General features: G+C 38.1%; 1 protein-coding gene and 1 pseudogene across 2 annotated transcripts; one reads left to right on the forward strand and one right to left on the reverse strand.

Annotated features, from left to right (window-relative positions):
* Nucleotides 1–215: 215 nt before the first annotated feature.
* On the forward strand, nt 216–1684 carry LOC306642790 (negative elongation factor A-like; annotated as a pseudogene). The gene has a single exon. The product of its transcript is annotated as a negative elongation factor A-like (transcript).
* A 16544-nt stretch (nt 1685–18228) lies between these two features.
* On the reverse strand, nt 18229–21298 carry LOC306642495 (pantothenate kinase 2, mitochondrial-like). The gene has a single exon (XM_079108241.1). The coding sequence runs from the start codon at nt 21223–21225 to the stop codon at nt 19882–19884; it is 1344 nt and encodes a 447-aa protein (XP_078964367.1). The 5' UTR covers nt 21226–21298; the 3' UTR covers nt 18229–19881.
* Between the last annotated feature and the right edge of the window lie 260 nt (nt 21299–21558).

Here is a 21558-nt window from a genome sequence, read left to right on the forward strand (position 1 = left end):
TGTTTTAACAGTTAGTAAGTTCAGGACATCTCTTTTCTAGCAAGAGTCATATATTTAAAATGACAATAGTAAAGGGTTAACATTTTTATTAGTAGAGAAAGAACTCATTTAAAATTTACTATATTGGGCAGTGGCTGTGGCTCAGTGGCAGAGTGTTTGCCTAGCATACGTGAGGCACTGGGAGCAACCTGAGCACCACATAAAAATAAAGCCCCAGGATGGCGTCCATGTGGGAGAGCGACCCCGGCCTGTGGTTTCACAACAAGCTGGGCGCCCAGGAAGAGCTGTGGGCGCCGCCCAGCATCGCGACCCTGCTCATGGCCGCCTTCAGACAACAGCCGCCTCTGCTTCCACCGCCTCTCCTCCGCTGTGAAGCTCAAGCTGCTGCTCTGGACGCTGCGCCGCCCGAGCCGCACAGCGGACGAGATGAAGGATGGCCTGATGGAGATCGTCCAGCTCGCCACCTTGTACTCTAACCCCTGGGTCCTCATGGTTGCTGACATTCTGAAGTCCTTTCCTGACAAGAGGTCCCTTAATCTTGACCTTGAGGAACAGAACCCCAACGTTCAACATACTTTAGGAGAACTTAGAGGAAAGGTGGGCGAGTGTGAGGCGTTGCCATGCTGCCCCTGGAATGCCTGCATAAAAATCCCCTGACCCCGCTCGCTGGACCCCTCACCCCGCCCGTGAAGCATTTTCAGTTAAAGCGGAAGCCCAAGAGTGCCACACTGTGGGAGGAGCGGCTACAGAAGTCCACGGAGACCGCACAGCTGCTGAAGAGGAGCGCAGGGGTGCCTTCATGCCAAGGGCCGGTGGCAGCTCTGCAACATGGACACCACAACCCCACTCAAAGGCATCCCATACCAGGCACCCTTCAGAAACCCTACCACGCCCAGTGTCTTCAGCCCTACAGGAAACTGGACCCCATCCCACCTTTGAGGACCCCACTGCGGAAAGAAAGGGGCATGAAGCTGCTCGACATCTCTGACCTGGATATGGTCGGTGCTGGCTGAGAGGTGAAGAGGAGCAGAAGTGGTGGAAAAGTCAGCCAAGGAGGAGACCGTGGTGGAGAATGCCACCCGGACTACACAGCTGGCCTGGTGTCCACACAGATTCTTGGGTTTCTGAACAGTGAGCCTGAACGGTCCTCCACGAGTTACCTGCCCTTCACACCCAGCATGGTCCCAGCCTCCTCCTATGTCCCCAGCTCCGAGGCTCCCCCAGCACCAACTTCCTGGGAAACCAGCCTGCAAGCCACCTGGGCACCTGAGGAGCCGAGCACCCTGAGCCCCACACTGCCGGCACAGTTTAAGCAGAGGGCACCCATGTACAATAGCAGCCTGAGCCCTGCTGTGCCCACACCTGCAGCACCCATGTTGTCCCTGATGCCCACCACACCCCCAGCTGTCACCCCAGCCCCTCAGATGCCCCTGGTGGCCATGGTGGTCCCACAGACCCAGCCCCCTGCCCAGCAGAAGCCTAAGAAGTTGCCCTTCATGAGAACCCATGCCAGGAGCAAGGGGACGTGATCCAGATCAAGCTGAATTAGCACACAGAGAACCTGCCCAAGGCTGGTGGCCAGGACAGCACCACAAAGCTGGTGGACACCATGTTTGAGATGAACTATGCCACAGGCCAGTGGATGCACTTCAAGAAGTACAAGCCCATGACCAACATGTCCTGAGGGCCACCTGCCTATGCTACCCGGCCCTGACTGCGTAAGGCTCCCAGGGACAAGGGCTTTCTGGCTTGGTTAAGCATCCAGCGGGTAAATGCTGGCAGGGTGAGGTCCTTGCCTGTGCTCAGTCACCCACGGTGCTGTGGAGCCCTAGGTTGTTTAAGTTTTAGATCTTTTCTCTGGAGTGTTTTGGGCTTATTTTTTATATTTTAATATGGGTTATATTTTTGTGATTTAAGATACTTTTTTGGATTCAATATTAGAGTTTCGAATGTTAAAGTTAACCAGAAGAGTTATAACTTCCCAGTTTTAGTGCCTGTTAAACTTTTAACTTTTAAAATTTTTCTTAAAGAAATTCTACTGACCGAGTGTGAGGGCTTGTCCCCCTGCTAGTGCACACTCCACCCCAGAAGATTGAGGTATCAGAGGTGGTATTTGGCAATGCTGGGAGGCGGGGGGACTGCCAAGGCAATGCCAGAGAGGGAGACAGCGGGCCTCACCACCATCAGCTCCTGCCTGGGAGTTTTGTATGTCTTTTGTACAGCTGAGAATATTCAACATGGTCTTCTGGTACCTATTTTCATTGTAACACTAAGTGATTAAAGTCTAACTTTTCTAAAGAAGAAAAACCAGATAAATAAACAAAAAAATGAAGGCATCCTGTCCACCTACAACTACAAAAAATTTTTTAAAATATTTTCTGCTATGTAGAATTTTATTTCCTTTGCTAATCAAACAAATGGATGGGATTTGCAATTCCACATTATTTATTATTCTTTCTCTTAATACAAAATATCTTACCAAATGTTAATTTTTGCCCATATATGGCTAAAACTAAGTATTTGTACAAAATATCAGTGACTGAGTAACAACTTATTTGTTGATGTTTGGCTAACTACAATATTACTGTTATTATAAAAATTTTATTGAATATACAATAAGTTCCATTTAAAAAAACCTCATTGGAGCTATCATCACAACTCCTTACTATTAAGTATATAATTAAATTCATCTAAAAAAACTTTATACTTGGACATCAAAGTACAAAACACTATATTAGGCACTTTATGTATTATATTATTAATTTGAGCCATTTGTGAGTTATTATTAGTGACTTTTTAAAAATACTATTTGTTAAAATCGAGTCTGCTGAAAGAACCCAATTTCAAAAAATACTCCCCACCAGTGTCAACTTCAAGGGCACACAACTATGCAGTCACCCTCTGTCTCTCAGAAGGGCTGTGTCTGTCACCCCACACCCACATTTTTTTCTCTAGGCTCCACTGATTCTCTATATGAGTTTGACTTTTTAAGACACATTATGATTTCTAGCTCTTAAAAGAGCATTAATAATACAGATGGAGTTTTAAAAAATTCTGGACGGTGTTTTCAGAGAACAGATTTTTTGTTATATTATTTTTAACTTATTCCATAAAAGGAAATATTTTTCCACAATAACAAAAGGTGTTTAAAATCTCAGGCTTTCAGCCAAATATAATGATACCCACCATTTACCTATAGTTTTGAATTCTTTTGTGTTACATCAGAGGTGAGTAGTTGTGGACTTCCTCCTGTATGGGAATCTTAAAGTATGTATCACTGGTCACAGAAACAGTATTCTTATTCCTCCATTAGTATAGTAGAAATGTTCTATCTTAGATGTAGGTGAATATTTCAGTGGGGAATTTTGCTTATTGAAAGACATTCACAAAACTAGGGAACAGAACAGAATATTTAACCTTTCCTCTTTGTACAGGATTGGATGGTGTTCCCAAAGATTCATGCCTACCTGGAACTTGTGAATTTGGCTTATTTAGAAATAGAGTGTTTGCTCATAAGCAAGTAAAGATATAGTCATCCTAAAACAGGGAAGGCCACAAACCATTACCAGTGTCCAAAATTTGGACATAAACACATACACAAAGGAAAGACCATGTAAAGACATAAGAGAATACCAAGTCTGAGAGCAAACACCAGAAAGTAGAAAAGGCAAGGATTGATTTATTCCTAGAGCATTTGGAAAGATCTACAGCCATGTCATAAATGAGCTATCCTACTAACATTCACCAAACCTGATTGTTTCTTTCCACGTTGTTGGGATCTATTGAATAATCATAAACTCAAAGCTATATCATTTTCATCTATTGCAATTCACCAAAAATGCTAGTGATTCTTTTGGTGTCATGACTAAGGCAATCACAGTTATTTTATTCCATTCCTTTTTAAATTTCTAATATCTGTAACACTCACATCACACATAAAGATGTGTGTGTGTGTGTGTGTGTGTGTGTGTGTGTGTATACACAGAATGTTGTGATAACAGCAAAGGCATAAAGCATATATAAATTCAGAGTCATTGTAGCTGATTATTAGATAAGGGTTTTAAGGAATAAGTTCCTCAGGACTGTCAAGGCAAGAGTTCTGATGGTGAGCAGTTTCACAGTATCAACTTAAAGAGTCAATTGGAGGAGTCATATTTTGTTGTCCTGTGCAGGAGAAACTAACTATTCTGAGTTGACTTCCAGGGACAGAGAATCAGAGATTTGTTGCTATGGCAATTTTCCTGAGCATGACTGTTGATGAGTGACCAGAAAATGGGGTCAGTGTGCAGCCATGTCTAGTTCTGAGGTGCTCCCACTTTTATGGGTCTCAGCTGAGGGGGCTGATTCCCTTGGTGCTCTGGTATATTTGATAAGCTAGCAGGCCTGTTTTTTTTTTTTTCTGTTATAGTATTGATAAGTCCATGCATCTATATTTCTGGTTTAATTCAATAATTTTAAGGTGGTTAATTTTAGTAACAATTGATCTTTCAGTTTACTACTTATAGTTCTGCTGTACAGAATATGGTTGTTTAATTGTACAAGCAAGGTGTAGAGTCATTCTACCTTGTTATTCATATTCAAAACAGTAACTCATGGCAAAGTGCTGCTTTAGAAAATGGAGGAACTAGAGCTAGACACATGCTGAAAATTGCTATAGTTCTTCTATTCATCAGAGTCAGGTATAAACTGCTAGCCAAAGGCAGAAAGTTTGATTTTCTATTTTTAATGTGCTGAACGGCGAGCAAATGAGTTTGCTAGTAGGTAGTAACCTGTCTGTCATACTTGGCCTTTGGTAACTAGTACTATGTTTTACCTCATTTTGATAAAATATTAAAAGATCCTCAAATTATTGAATGTTTCTTTTCTAACATCTTACTGGTTTGAAGTAGAAGACTAACATTTATTACTATTGTAACAAAAGCCTGATATTCCAAATAGGTTCTTACCATCTGGCATTTTTGCAGAACAAACACATTTTTATGACTGATTTTTAATTTTTTTATTTGTTCTAATTAATTGTACTTGACAGTAGAATGCACTTATACAATTTGATAGATCATACATAAGTACAGTGTAATCTCATTTTTATGATTATACATATTGCAGGATCATATCAGTCATGCAGTCATACATGTACATGAGGTAATAATGTCTGTTTCACTCTACTATCATTCCTTCCCCATACCCCTTCCCCTCCATTCACTTCCTTCTACCTAATGTAAAGTAACTCTATTCTTCCCTATCTCCCCCTTATTGTGAATTTGCTTCCTCATATCAGAGAAAGCATTCAGGCTTTGGTTTATTTTAGTTTGACTTAAACACTTTTGATAAAAGTAAGTAGTATTGCATTTTAATTATCCATCATGACTAAATGGGTTAGCATAGTTGTTCAAAGATGAGATGAGATGAGTGAATATTTATCTTCATATTCGCTTTCTAAAATGCTTATCATTTATGATGCTTAAGAGTATACAAATTAAAAGTTATGATGAAAAGTACAACTTAATGTCTTCCTCTTACTACTTTTCTCTGGTAATTCTATGTGGTATTAAATCCTAAAAATTAATTACTACCAATCACCATAGTCCAAGTGCAGTAAGTGCTTATTTTCTAATTATAGGCTTATTTAGGGCACTTCACTTCAAGTTTTAAAAAATACTAATTTCTTACAAGGAATAAAAGACATTTGCAATTCAGGCTAACAGCTTGAGCTTCTAAGCTTTGGAGATTTAGAAAAAAATACATTTAATAAAATTGCATTATCAAAGGCAATGCATGAGAGGATAAGTAAGGACAAATGGATATGTACTCAGTTTTTGCAGCAATTTGTCATTTTTCCTTACCCATATTCTTTTCTGCTGCATTTCAGGATGCGCTTATGTTCTAGAAAAGTTTCTACCTTTGTGGTACCACTCAGTATGTGCTGCCATATTCATCATTATGTAATGTGTAGACCCAAGTGCTGTTTTAGAACCCCAGACAATGTTTATTAAATAGGTCAAGTAATTATATTTACTCATGATCATTTCAGTTCCACAGTGAGATCATCACTGGTGTGGCTAGCAGTTATATTTCTTCATCCACAGAGCCACTGCTGTACATAAAGTATCCACTAGTCATTTTACTTAATTCATTTACTTACCTGGGGCCCTGAGCCACTCTTTCCCTAATTGATGTTTTTTGTTGTGTTTCACAGAAAACAGAATAGTCTGAAGAGAGCCCATGTATAAGATTTGAAACAGGAGCATACTCTTGTATAAGGTAGACTTGGAGACACCTTGCAACATTTACATATATATCTGTGAGATAAAGAGAACTCAAGAAACTATAATACATGAAATCAGGAAAGAGAACAATGAAGGAAAGGAACATGAAGTAGAACAAATTATTGCTTTTTGTAAAAATATAATGTAGCTCATTTTTAGCATCATGTTACTAAAATATGAAGCAACACTTAGTGACTAATTTTGTTTTAGAACTTATCATTTTATTCATTGTACTTCAGAGTTTAAATTATGAATGCACATTCTCCATTGTTGACCTTCTTGGATTCCATCCAAGAAGAGATTTTCTATTGGCCTTATATTTGCAGATTCTTCTTCACTAACTAAAGTTTATGGGACCTTAATTATATATGCTATTATTACCCTCACTGTTTGATACACATGTCCTAATAAAGATTTGATTAAGGTATAGTTTTTAGCACTTAAAATGATGAAGATATAGTGACTAATATTTCTTACAATAAAATTTTAGCTTTAATCATCAATATTAATGATTTCATGAACAGTTTATTGCAGTACTAATTCAAGAAATGAATTTACAGTGTAGAAAAGAAGAGAATTCAATATTTTCTACAAAAAATTCAATTTAAGGAAACAAAATAGAATTCACAGTTTGCTTTTGGAAAGCTGAATTACCATGAAAAGTAAAATGCTATTACAGATGAAACATCTTCCAACAGAACACAGCAAATAAGTACATGCTTTGAAATCTGATTTACACCAGATGAATGAGAGATAAACTTTGATTCCATTAATATCTGTAATTCTTAGAAATAGTGTGCATATTGTGTAAATTTAAGTGAGACAAGCATCATTGGCTGGTGTAATGTTGAACACCTCTTCTATAAATGATTTTTCTCATTTTCATTTACATTTTTAACTGATGATATTTAGGCAATAGGCCTGCATTTAGCAGGAAATTTTAAGTGCAACAATAAATGGTTAAAAGAAACTCGTAGGCCACTGCTGCGGATGTCTCCATGTGTTTCTTGTGCATCAGTTTGTTGAAGATGGTGATATATGCCTGGTGTTTTGTAGTTCTGCCCTATATTCTTATTTTCTTCTCTTGGTATGTATTCTTCCTCTCATTTGTCTGTCTTCCTAGATTCCCTTTCTATCTTTTCTTCACCTAAGAACCAATCTGTGTTGGTTTCTCTTCCATTTTTCTGTGGATTTTTGCTTCTGTCTTCTCTCTTTCTCTCTCATGAAACCCATGTCCTGCACTGTTTCTGTTCTTTTGTTGTTCACTATTTGAGATTGTAAATCTGTTTGGCAAATTTTCTGTTTTTTATTGTGACAGTGATTGAACTCATCATTGCTCTTGATAACAAGAGGGCAGTGGCGAACTTGTTGTGAGCTACTAGATATGAGGCTGTACATTATTTGAATGGGTGTTGTTGATATTGGTCTCACTCTTAAAGGTGGGATACTGAAAATCTTCAGTGACAATATTACATCTACTGGGTAGAATCTATATTTCCTCAGATCCATACAACTTGATGGGAAAACACAGTAGAAACATGAAAAAACAAGAGAAAAAAATACCACAAACAAACCAGATGCCATAAGAGAAGCCTCTGATGACACAATAGAGGAAATGTTCAAGAAATAGTTTAGAATGTACATAGTTAATCTGATGTAAAGGATGCTATAAAGAGGGAAATCAAAGAGAAAATGAAGTGAATGATAAAGAGTTAGAGACTGTGGAAAAAGCCAAGCAGGGATCCTAGAAATAAAGGAATTAAAAAATCAAATTACAAATTCAGTGGAAAGTATCACCAACAGATTAGACTATTTGGAAGACAGAACATCAGACGATGAAGTAAAAATATATAATACTGAAATTATAGTTGACCATGGAGAGAAGTTGGTAAGAATCCACGAACAAAACTTCCAAAAATTATGGGATAACATGAAAGAACAAATTTAAGAGTTTTGGGATAGAAGAAGGAGCAGAGATACAAACCAAGGAATGCACAATCTTTTCAAAGCAAATTATCAGAAAATTTCCCAGACTTAAACAATGAAATGGAAAATCGAATACAGGAGGCTTCTAGGACACCAATGGTACAGAACTACATCAGACCCACACCAAGACACATTATAATTAAAGTGACTAAATACAGCATAAGTGTAAAATCTTAAATGCTGTGAGAGAAAAACAGCAAATAATGTATAGGAGAAAACCAATTCAGACATCATCTTATCACTCATCCTAGATCCTCAGAGTAAGGAGGTCATGGAACAACATATTTCAAGCTTTGAAGGAAAATGGATGCCAACAAGGGATTTATATCCAGAAAAATTAAGTTTCAGATTTGAAAACCAAATAAAACCTTCCATAATAAGTACAAGTTAAAAAAAATTCACAATCAGAAAGCCTGTACTACAGAAACATCTCAATAAATATTCATGAGGAGGAAGTGAAAAAAAAAAGTGGAAACCAGCAAATGGAGGAACTACCCTAAAGGAATAGTGAAAAAAGAATCTAAATCAAGTTAAAAGCCAGAAATAAACCAAAATGACTTGGAATATAAGCCATATCTCAGTAATAAACTTGAATATTAATGGCCTAAGCTGATCAATCAAAATATATAGAATTGGAGATCAGATTAAAAACAAGACCAACAGGATTCAAGATGGCAGACTAGAGGGTGGCTGCGTTTCGTGTTGCTCCAGAACTCAGTACTCAAGAAGAGGAGATATAGAGAGACTTGGGACCAACTCAAAGCAGCTGGGTGAGTCTCCCATTGGGGAAGGTTCCTGGATGGGGCAGTAGTCCCCGAACATAGGGAACTTTGTGAAGTAGCGCTGCCCGATGAAGACACCCCTCCCCCCACTGGAGCAGTGAATGCAGACAACTGGGAGCATCGGAGAGGAGGCTGCTCAGCACAGCGCTTGGACGCGGCGCAACCCACCCGGGCTCTTCATGGCCAACTGAGTATCAAGGTGGAGATGGGTATGACTTTGGTTGTAAAAGATGTATAGAAATATTGCCCTGACTACACAGTAAACAAAATTTATATCAGCTTCTTGTGTAGGCTAAAGTATGTTAGCTCAGACTTCAACATGAGGTAAATTTGGTTTCAAACTGAAATGCAACAATTTTTCATCCATGCTTATGTTTATGTTAACAAAGGTGGAGCACAGAAATAGCCTAAAGTTATTCATGATTCACAGATGATATCATGACCCTCAGATGTGTTTCAGTATAAGCGATGTTGTATCAAGGAAGAAATTTATACAAGTCTTCATTGTCACAATTTCTCTCTTAAGTAGATTCTTATTGACTACCTTGCTCATTGTTAACTTTATTTCAAGTGTTTTGTAATACTTAATATTAATTATTTTATAATAGTTTTAATTAAGCTTTTCTTTTTATTGTCATCTCTATTTGGTTAATTTTTATTAACTGATATATATTCATATATTCTCTTGTTAATTTTTATTAATATGTATATATTCATATATATGCTCACATATAGAAATCTATAATTCTAATAGTTTTCAGTCATTTCCTTGGATGTTTCAAATAATTTTCACATGAGCAAATAATGATAGTGTTGACTACTACGTTCTGTTCTTTTTACCCATATTAGTCTTAACCTACTCCATCAGTGGAATGTTAAATATAGTTATTAGTTTTGTGATAGAGGTTAGGTAGTCCTGAATTTTAATGAGACTGTATCAATTCTCAAGCAATTAATTTATTGCTTATTAATTATTTGTCCACTTTTCAAATGCCCATTATTGACTGGACATTATATCTGGAATAGAAACAGAAAATTCTTACTTAGGAGTCATCTTTAAAATTGATATAAATTACTGAATTGAAGAAGTGTTGTACTTTATTATGTTTTTTTTTTTAGAAAGACATGGTTAATATCTAATTCACTGATTGTTTTTAATCAATGATATAATTAATTATGCCTAAACTGGGCGCAGTGGCACATGACTGTAATCCCAGTGGCAGGAGAGGATGAGGCAGAAGGATCATGAGTTCAAAGCCAGCCTCAGCAATGGGGAGATGCTGAGCCACTCAGTGAGATGCTGTCTCTAGATAAAAACAAAATGAGGCTGGGAATGTGAATAAGTGGTTGAGTGCCCCTGAGTTCGTTTCCTGATACAAAAAAAAAAAAAAAAGCTAAAGTAAGTTTAAATGATAAAATATCCCAGGTTTCACAATTAAATTTTCATAATATAATTTATCACTTGGGAAAAGACTTTGTTTTAAAATTTAAATGCTTCATGAATATTTGAGATTTTTAGTTGCCCCATATTTGCATATAAAATTAGGTTATATGGAATATATATGATATAAATTTAAATGATAAAATAGTGTATATATGTGAATATTGAAAATGGTTATTCTAAGCAGTAAAATTATAGGTTTTTAAATTTTTGTCTAATAATGTCAGTAGTCATTAAAATTACTGAAAAGAATATATATTGATTTTCAAATACATTTTAGTGATTCACAAAAGTCCTCTGGCTACCAATAAAAAGTAAAGAAATGAAATTTGAAAAAATTCACCAAAAATGTGTATATAAAATGTAAATATAGATATATCATAAGCTCAAATTCACTGGTAAATCAGAAAATTAAAATGAATTGAAAATGTCTGGGTCTCTATTTTAGGATTAAAAAGTACTATCAAGTGTAAACAGAACTTTGAGAAAGTTTAAAAACTTTTGCTCAGAAACAAAGTAAGAATGTACTCTTTCAATATTGGTTTTCAGCATCTTATCTCATCCTAGCTAAAGATTAGGACAAATCACGAATAACTAGTAAGAATAAACTTGCAGGTGACATAATTGTCTATGTAGAAAAATCATAAACCAACAATAATAATAATGGAGCGAGTAGGCAATTATAACAAAGTTGGAAAATATGAGGTTAATATTAGAAAGTGCATTATTTCCTATATTTTAAGTAAAAAAAAGTGAAAATTGAGATTAAAAACAATAGTATGTACACTAGCAACCACAAAATGCAATAAATATATCCAAGGTCTCTATGGGAGAAATTGCATCTAATGAAATAATCAGAGAACTGAATCAGTGGGAGAATATTCCACATTCATGGTTAAAAGACTCAATATTGCTAAGAAATCAGTTCTTCTGAAATTGACTTTTAAATCCAATGCCATTGCAATAAAATTCCAAATATTATTTTGTGGTTACTGACAAACTGATTATAAAGTTGTTTTGGAAAGATAAAAGATTCAAATTGACACATGAATTCAGAAAATAAAAGTTAAAATACTGAAACTACACAACTTCAAGACATATTATGGATCTGCAGTAGTCAAAGCAGTATGGTATTGCTGTAAGAAAGAATAGTTGGATGAATAAGACGGAAACAGAGAACCCAGAAACAAACTCACTGGATAGAGTCTTCTGATCTTTGACAAATGATCAAAGGTAATTCATTTATCAAACATAGCCTTTCAAGTAATTGAATAACTGGACATTTGCACAAAATAAATAAATTGAGACACAGAACTTGCACACTTTATGAAAATTAACACAGAAAGGATTATAGACCTAAATGTAAGGAGAAACTCTAAAATTTCTAGAAGATCACAGAGGAGAAAAATGAGATGATTCAAATTTGGCAATAACATTTAATACTGTGGGGAGCCCTTCTATCTAGCAGAATTAGATGTGGTTTAGCCATGGAAACCAGAGGCCTGACTCTTAGGAACTGGCAGCCACTAAGGAGTGTCCCAGCCCCGGGCAGTATGTGGCACTGTGTGGGAGTGGTTCCCTGTCTGGTTCTATGATAGTTTCCCTGAGCAAATTGACTCCCCTGACTCCACCAATCCTGTTAATCACAGAAGCAGCTCTTCCAGTTCCAGGCCACTTTACCTTTGTGACTATAAATAAAGGACTGGTGGGCTATTCCAGGTTGTTAGAAGCCAGATCTGGTATGGCCTGATCTGCTACACACCCCTTTCATTTAAAAAGAGTATTGGCTCTTGTGTATTTATTGATTAGATGAGTTATTCATAATTGATTGATTTATAGCCAACATCATCCTCTGGCAGTTAACTCTTTTCTCATCAATGCAGGGCATGGTAGAAACCCCTACAAGATACAATACCAAAGCTACAATACATGCAATAAATCATTAACAAGCTCATCATCATTTAAATGAAAACAAAGCAAAACTTCATATTGGTGAAAAACACTGCCAAAAGAATAAAAGTACAAGTCACAGATAAGGAGAAATGTTTGCAAAATATAATCTGATAAAGGACTGTTATCTAAAATATGCAAATAAATTTTGAAGTTCAAGAAATAAACATAACAAAATTAAAAGAAATACCAAATATTTGAAGAGACACCTCAGCTAAGAATATACAAATTAACATAAGAAAGAATAGTCAACATCATGTGATATCGTGGGATTGCAAATTAAACAATCGGACATCATTATGCATCTATGAGAGAAGACAAAACACAAAACACAAAACTAAATGTTATGTGGAAAGTGAAGCAAAAGTAATCACTATTGTCATAAACTCTAAAATAGTACAGTCACTTTGGAAGAGAGTTTTAAAATTCTTACAATACTGAAAATGCTTTATAATAAAATTCAGTAATAAGTTTTATTGGTATTTACCCAAGAGAGTTAAAAACTTATGCTTACATGAAAACCTGCATCCAAATGTGTACAATAGCAATATTTGTAAATTGCCAAAACTTGGATGTACCAAGATGTTCTTCAGCAAGTAAATTAATGAACAAATAATGTTATATTTAGACAAAGGAATATAATTAAGTGCTAAGAAGAGATGTATCTTCGATCCATCAAAGACATGGACAAAATTTAAATGCCTATTACTACGTGAAAAGTCGATCTGTTAAGGCTATGTGCTCTATGATCCTGACTACTTGGTATTCTGGAAAAGAAAAAAACTATGGAGATAGTACAAAGATCAGTCATTCCAGAGGTTTGGGAAAGGGAAGACTAGGTGGACCACACTGGACTTTCAGGGCATTGAAGCTATTCTGTGTGATACGATAATAATGGTGAACACATCAGTACTCATTTGTCAAACCCACAGAACACACAAGACAAACCCTTATGAATATTCTAGACTGAGTGACAATGGTCCATGTTACAAATGTACCTTTGTGGTGTGAGATGCCAATATTAGAGAAGATTGTAAGAGTATAAAGGCAGAAATTTATAGGAGGTCTATACTTACTGCTCATTTTTCCTTTGATTCTAAAACTGCCCTAAAATTAAGTTTACAGTACATTTTTTTCTTATTAGTTATACATGACAGAATATATTTTACATGTATACATATATGGTGTATAACTTCTCACTTGTCTGATTTTACATGGTGTAGAATCACATTGGTCATGTAAACATGTGCACATGAGAAAGTGATGTCTGATTCATTCTACTATCTTTCCTATTCCCATTCTCTGTCCCTTCCATTCATTCCTCTTTGTCTAGTTCAAAGTACTTCTAGTCTTCCCTACCAGCCCCACATATTGTGAGTTAGTATGGTGTATCAGACAGGAATTCATCCTTGGTTTATTGGGATTGGCTTATCTCACTTAGCATGATATTCTCCAACTTCATCCATTAACCAGCAAATGGCATAATTGTATTTCTCTTTATTACTGAGTAGTATTACATCGTGTATATATACCAATTTTTCCATCTGTTGGAGAGTACCTAGGCTAGTTCCATAGTTTAGCTATTGTGTATTCAGCTGTTATGAACACTGATGTGGCTGTGTCAGTGTAGTATGCTGAGTGTAAGCCCTTTGGGTATATATAAAGGAATAGAATAACTGGGTCAAATGGTGGTGCCATTCCAAGTTTTCTGAGGAATTAGTGTACTGCTTTCCAGAGGTGGTTGCACCATATTGCAATCCCACTTGCAATTTATGAGTGTACCTTTTTCCCCACATCCTTGCCAACATTTATTGTTACTTGCATTTTTGATAAATGCCATTCTGACTGGAGTGAGATGAAATCTCAGTGTAGTTTAATTTGCATTTCTCTTACTCCTAGATATGTTGAACATATTTCATATATTTGTTGACCCATTGTAATTCTTCTGTGAAGTGGCCGTGCAGTTCCTTTGCCCATCCATTAATTGGGTTATTTGGTTTAAAAATCTTTTGAGTTATTTATATATCCTATCTAAAGTGCAAGAGGCAAAGATTTTCTCTCATTGGCATTAGACCAGAGACTCTGTGCCTAATAGAAGAAAAAGTAGGCCCAAATCATGTCAGCTTAGGAACTGACTGCCTTAACAAGACTCCTAAAGCACAAGAAGTAGAATCAAAAATCAACAAATGGGGATCAAATCAAATTAAAAAGCTTCTTCACAGCAAAGAAAAACAATAAAGAATTTGAAATTTAAGTACATTCTTAAAATATCCTCTTTTGCATCCTCCTTAAATAAAACTCTTTTTGAAACTTTATAACATATTAACATAACAATTGGATTTCCATGAACACAATTATAAAATTTTATCATCAAAGTTTTGCTTTTGATGAAACAAATATTTTATGAGTGCTCAAAATAAAAGATTGACTATTCAATTATAGTTATATAAGTATGAAAAACAATGTTAGCATTATAATTAAGTATTCACATCAGAAATATTTATTACATAATTGTAAGTAAAAATATAGCATACTGTATTGCCACAATTCACAAATTCTTACATATTACATTCATGCTATTTCATGAATGGTGGCTTAGGAATGTTATTTTTTTCCCTTTATCAGTCTAAATTTGCTGAACAACTTATCTCAGTGCATACAATTTCCTAACTAGAATAAAGTGTTTTTAATTTCACTGGTCTGAACTTTGAATCATTCCAGACTCACACATTCTTTGTTCTTTACTGAGCCTCACCAATACTCTGAGTCCTCCTGAGTTTGCATTCTCTCCTTCCACTTCTGCATATAACCAGATGACCATAAGAGAAGGCACATGGAAGCAGTTATAAACTAAAGGCCAGAACCATTTTGAGAGAATGACCTTTTGGTTCTGAAATTATGAGAACCCTCCTCATGAAGTTAAATTTATTTTTTTTTTTGATGGCTCTTGCTTTCCTTCTTCTGGGGTTGTTCACCATTGATGTCAGAACTCAATTATTATTATTATTAATAAAAAATTCAATAATCTTGTGCAGACTTTTCTCCAGAGAGTTTGGGTCATGGAATCATTCTAAAATCTAAGAATTCTGTGGTTGAATAAATATTCCTGTATTGCCAACTGGGTAAAGTGCTGATCTATATAAATATCATTTATCAGGCTAGCACAGCCCAAGAAAAGGTCTATAACTTGATAAGCATAGTTTTCTTAACAGGTTAATTGATATTTGAATGTCAAATGACTGAATTTTAAAAATTCATGGGCTTATACATTTATTAACATAAATGTATTTCTTCTGTACAAATAACTACACATATATACATGTATATATATTTATATTCTCAGGATATAAATATATATGTATATTTAATTCATGTAAAAGTAAATTCAAGGAGGTAATGTCTTTTTTTCTATTTGCTACAAATAAAACAATAACATACTATGCACAATATCCTGTAGCTTCTTTTTCCAAAGAATGATAGTGATAGTTTTCACATTGAGTTTAATGAGATTTCTTATTTTTAGGCATAAAATGCTATTATATTGATATATATTAAAAGTGCACCCATGCTTAAAGTGGAATTATATTTTGGTGTTATAAACAATGTCATAAATTACTTTTAGCAGTTCTTTTTGAAAATGCATATGTGTCTAAAAGGCAATTTTTAGAAATAAAATTATTGAGTTTATAATGCATTTTAATGAGTGATTATTCAAAGAAATTCTATCTAAGTGTGCATTTATCAGCTACATATGCTTTTTACCCCATGAACTTTTCCTTACATACCCCAACATAGGGTATTGTCAAACTTTACGATCTCTGCCACCATAACTGGGGAAAGTGGTAGAATAAATCTCTCCCATTCATGTCCATATATTTATTTTTCTATTGATCCAATTAAAAATGAATTGGCAGGAGCACATCATGTGTTTAAAAATGAGTTCTTTTGTCTATAAGAAGCATTGCTTATAATTCTGGGGTGGGGGGTTAATCATTTTTTTCCTGTTGGTTTATAATTTAAGTTATAGGTTTACAACTGTAAGAGAAACAAGTTGTACCCCATTTGTTTACAATTTAATAAATTTTAAAAGTAACCAATCTATTGTTTATAGATTATCAATTCAAGTAATAATTACAAAGCTTTTCTCAATCTGAAGTTATAAAGTAATTACTATTATAATACTTATATATGTATTTATGCATTATTTTTTTTTAAGGTATATTTTTGTATATTTAATTGCTGTTTTAAAGTTTTAATGCATTTTTTGCTAATCACTCGTTTAAAAACAAAGCACGCATGTAATTGACTGAAACATATGTAAATAAAAAGCAGATTTTGAAAATATTTGGGTATTCAGCATGTGTCTTTCAACTGAAGAACTGGCCTGTGTAACAAGACTTGGAAATAGAGGGAAAGGTTCTGATGAAGCAGAGGAGGTAGGTCCTGATGCCTTTGGCTTGCCCACTCTTGTGACAAGCAGTGGTGGTAAGAATGCTAGGCTTCAATGGAGATTACAAGTGGAGGTCCAGGCATTACCAACCACCTGGCCTCGGACGTACAGCCACATGTGGACCCAAGTCTCTCAATTCTGAACTTGGGGTGGCCTGAAGTAGCAGGACTGGACTTTTTCCCCATTCAGCCCACATGACCCCAAGGACTCACCCCCAAACCAACCCTCTTGCTATATGCCAGACCTGGAATTATTTGTCTTGAAGAGAAAAAATTCTTGGTCCAAAAATCCTCTAGGCCAGTGCTACTCTCCTCACTCCTCACTAGGACATCTGCAGCTTAGCTTCAGTCCCATGGCTTCTGGAAAACTGCAGAGACCATCCACGACCTTGCAGTTGAATCTGAGCAGCCTCATCAATTCTCTCCCCAGGCGTCTGGAGACCTGCCCTCAGTCTGAGCCACAGGCCCCTCTGACTAGCTTGTTTTGTTTCTTATTCCTTCACTGCCCATTTCATTACTATTATATTTCTCATGCTTTTGGAATTCACAGAAACCCCTCGCTTTTCCCATCTGCATGCACATTATCCAGCTCTGTATCTCAAACCTAAAAACTCAGCTATTTGATCAATCCAAAAATCAAGCATAGGTGCTCTCACTGCCCTCATCCCCTACACCCAGCAACCACCTACCCCTTACCAGCCATCCTCCTCCTATCATAGTTCAGGCCATGTATTTTTCTGTGCACCATAGCCACAGCCCACATACTGCTTCTAGTGGGGGTAGTACAAGGTGAGACTCTCAGGTCACCAGATGGAAGGCAGACTGGAACAACTGCTGAGAGCAGACAGGTGGTGGCCATGCTGACTATCTTGAATGCACCTTATGGGTTGGAGGTGGGGAGATGGTGGTAAGCTTGGATGAGGGAATGCACATCTGCAGGAATGACTTGGAAGTCCATAGGTGGAGAGGAAGCAATGTCTGGGGCTTGAGTTCAAAGGTCAGTTCCAGCTGGGGTGCTGCCTTGGAAGTCAGTCAAGGTGAACGCTGATAACTGCTTGAGGAGATCCAGAATTGAGTCAGGATTGGCACCATCTGTCATCAGAGAACAAGCTGGCAGAGGCAGAAGTAGCCCAGAAGGCAGAGCAGCAAAAGGATCCTGCTAAGAGTTGAAGCAAATAAGATCCCGAAACTCCCATGAGACCTGTACTTAAAGTTCACTTGTTGCCTACCAAGAACACTGCCATGGAATGACAGGGTGGGCTGAGCACAAGGTAGAAAGTGAGGAAAAACAGCAGCTTCTCAAGAGAGGAGCGGCGAGTTGAAGGACATTCACAGCTCCAGACAGATGTGGTTCCAGACAGATGTGGACTTGATTCCAGTTCTGCCCATTACCAGCTGTGTGACCTTGGGTATATTCCCCTCTAGGTTTCAATTTCCTTCTTTGCTACACTGGAGAAATAGCCAGGGCTGAGAGACAGCACACTTCAGTGTGCTCCACGAGGTGGAAGTTCACAGGAATAATCTGCCCAGCTGAGCAGGAAAGTCAGGGGCACAGGAGCTGAGAAATCCCAACCCCCACATCCAGTACAAGGGGTGGATGGTGGCGGTGTTTTTGGTAGCAAGGAGAAAATGGAGCCAACAAGCAGACAACTGAGAATGGAGGGCCTAGAGATAAGCAGCTACAACAAGGAAGAACTGCCATCCTGGGAGCAACCCCTCTTACTCTAGGCTGCAGGAGGCCCCGGGCCAGCTGGACCCACACTCTAGAAGTGCCAAGGCATGTGCATAAAGGCAGCTGCCCTTTGCAGAAAAAGCTAGCTATGGGACACCCTGCATGCAACCAGTCCCTCTGCTGCCATCACATGGTCCACACCCAATCTTGTGCCTGACCCATCGCCTCCCCTCCACCCCAAAGAGAGAAACTGAGCTGCACGCAGAGACCACAGAACAGGGAGAGTCTTGGGACCTTCCTTCTGACTGCAAGGCTGCTTTATACCAGGCCTTGCCTTGCCTTCAACTGTGATTCAGACACCACTTGATACATAAGATATAAAAGCTGTACATCTCCAAGGGGAAGGCTTTTTAAATTATTCTGTTCTGCACAGCAGAAAGAAAAGGTCCAGCCCTTAGCAATACTCTCAAGTAGTCTGAAACCCAAGCACCACAGGCTCCTAGAGTTCACCAGCAGATAACCTCAATTCCTGCATTACCACTCTGCCTGAAAGGATATCCTCTACCTGGCCCCTTGAAGAGCTGTCAATTCCAGAGGCTCTTTGGTGTCACATACCAGCCTCTGCTTCTTCCACTAGTTCACCCACTTTGGTCAGGTCACTAATGCCCCCTTACCCTAGGGAATTCTGCCAGCAGTTTTCTCCTTCCATACAGATCTTCCCACGATTAACAGAAGTAACATGAGCTGCCCTTCTAAAAGTTGCTCTTCCAGTTTCTGGAACAGAATTAACCCACCCAGTTAAGTTTGCAGAAGCTTGAAATAAACCATTTTCCAATATGTATACACTAAGGCTAAATGCAAACCAGAGAAATGCAAACCAGAGTAATGCACAGATGATCTCTAAGGCCATACTGAGAAAACTATGATTAGATTATAATACACAGCAGCCTGTCCTGCATTTAGCAAGTTAAAACAGGATCCACAACCAGTCAGCTCAACGCAGGACAGCTCTCCCAGGGTGTCTGCAGTGATTTTATGCTGAGATTTCCAAAAACACCACAGGCTTAACAGTGCTACCCTGAACAGCAACTTAAACACAGCGATCCTCACACTGCCTGGACATGGTCCACTTGTTTTTTAATGCATCTTTCCTTACTGGTTGCTAGTTTAGACTGAATTTTTTTAAGGATTTATCTTGATGACTTAGAAAAATTCACGTCATTTCCCTCTTTGATTCAGGTAGTACACGATCATAAAACTGAGTAAGTCTTTTAAAAAACAAAAAGTCCACAGATCCCATTGTAGAAATTTCCAGGATGCCCTCCCGGGTAACAATCAGGGAATCTTCAACAGCTCAAGGAGTGCTCCAACAGCTCCAAAATAACCCTCATGTTCTGAAAAAAGTGCTTTCAACTGTCCCTTGGACCAATAATCCAAAGCATATGCCAAAAGCCGCATGGCGATCGTATTAATTCTCAAGAAATTTCCAACAAATACCACCTGGTTAATGTTTTCATTAAGGGCACACATTCTTGCTATGGAGCCAATGTTGTTGGTGATGGTGATCAAAGTTGCTCTGGCGAGGTCCTCCTTACTGACAGCCTCTCGCTTCTCCTTGCTCATCATGTTTCCAAAGCTCGAAGCTACAGCCCAGCCTGGCAATCCAAACCTCTCATAATCGCCGCCATAAATGTCTTGCACTAATTTATCCACTTTGGTGCTATCTCCACGAGACGCCATTTCAAGAGCTTCTTCAAAAGTGGTACAGCCAGTAAGAAGACAGCAGAGACCAAAAAAAGTTCCTCCTCCAAGACTTGTGCCTGTGACCCTCTTGTAATTATCTTTGGAATACACTGCTAAAATGCTAACCCCTGAGCCAATGTTCACCAGAAGCAGAGGATATGGATTTTTCAAATCAAATGGTAACTTCTGACATTTTTCAGAATCAGCGGGATTTTCAAAGTAATAGCACTGTGACCGTCCATTGAAACCAACTGAGTCAATGTATAAAATTCCTTTGATTAAGCAATCTAGTTCATCCAGTTTGCAAAGCTGAAGATCACCTATTGTGAGAAAATCCTGCTCAAATTTGTATGCTCCACCTCCAGTGGCACAAAAGACAGTGTGGAGACTCGAGAAGTTTTTATCTCTGCCCATTTGAATAAAAGCAGGCATGTCATGAGTGGGAAAGCGTATAAAGTGCAGATTGCCTTTGCGTCCACACAGAGTCAGGTCCTTCAGCTCCAGGTGCACGTCCCTAATGCCCGTGGACCCATAAGCCACATTGGAGGTCAAGTACTTCCGAATGCTTTTAAGACTATCCACGTCTTCCTCTTCTTCTTCAGCAGTGATGTCTTTGGGTTCAAAATAAACCAGCTTGACCAGGGTTCCACCAATATCCAAGACAAACCATGGAAAAAGCGGCCGCTTTTTCCGGAGGCTTTCAACCCGCTGGCGGGAGACCGACGCAGGGCCGCTGTAGGAGCTGGACCGATCCCGCCTCACGCCATCCGCCGAGGCCCCAAATGCAGGCGCCGACGCGCTGCTCGCCCGGCGCCGCAGTGGCTCCCGCCGCCGCCCTTCGGAGTCCCCGGGCGCCGGCTCCCCGGTCGATGAGGTTGAGGTGGCGGCGGCCCTGCCGTGGCGCTCCATGGGCGCGCCCAGCCGGCCCGCTCCCATCCGCAGCAGCCACCGCTGCCGCCCGAGCCAGCCCCCCAGCGCCGAACTCCTCCTCGCCTCCTCCGCGGCAGTCCAGCCTGAGCAGAGGCGCACCCTCTGCCGGCCTATTTTTTAAGATAAATCACAAAAAGGAATTCATACTTTTGCAACAGATGATATATAAAACAATGTTTGCAGCTACAGTATTCATAATAGCATATAACTGAAAACTATTCACATGGCTGTCAACAATAAGAATGAATAAATATAATACCATAGAGTTGCTGATGAAAACAATATGCAGCAATTTCAATGAATAAATTTGAGCAGCTGTAACAATCACTATAAATCTCT

The sequence above is a fragment of the Sciurus vulgaris genome (genome assembly GCF_902686455.1).
Source record: "Sciurus vulgaris genome assembly, chromosome: 13".
Taxonomy (NCBI): Eukaryota; Metazoa; Chordata; class Mammalia; order Rodentia; family Sciuridae; genus Sciurus; species Sciurus vulgaris.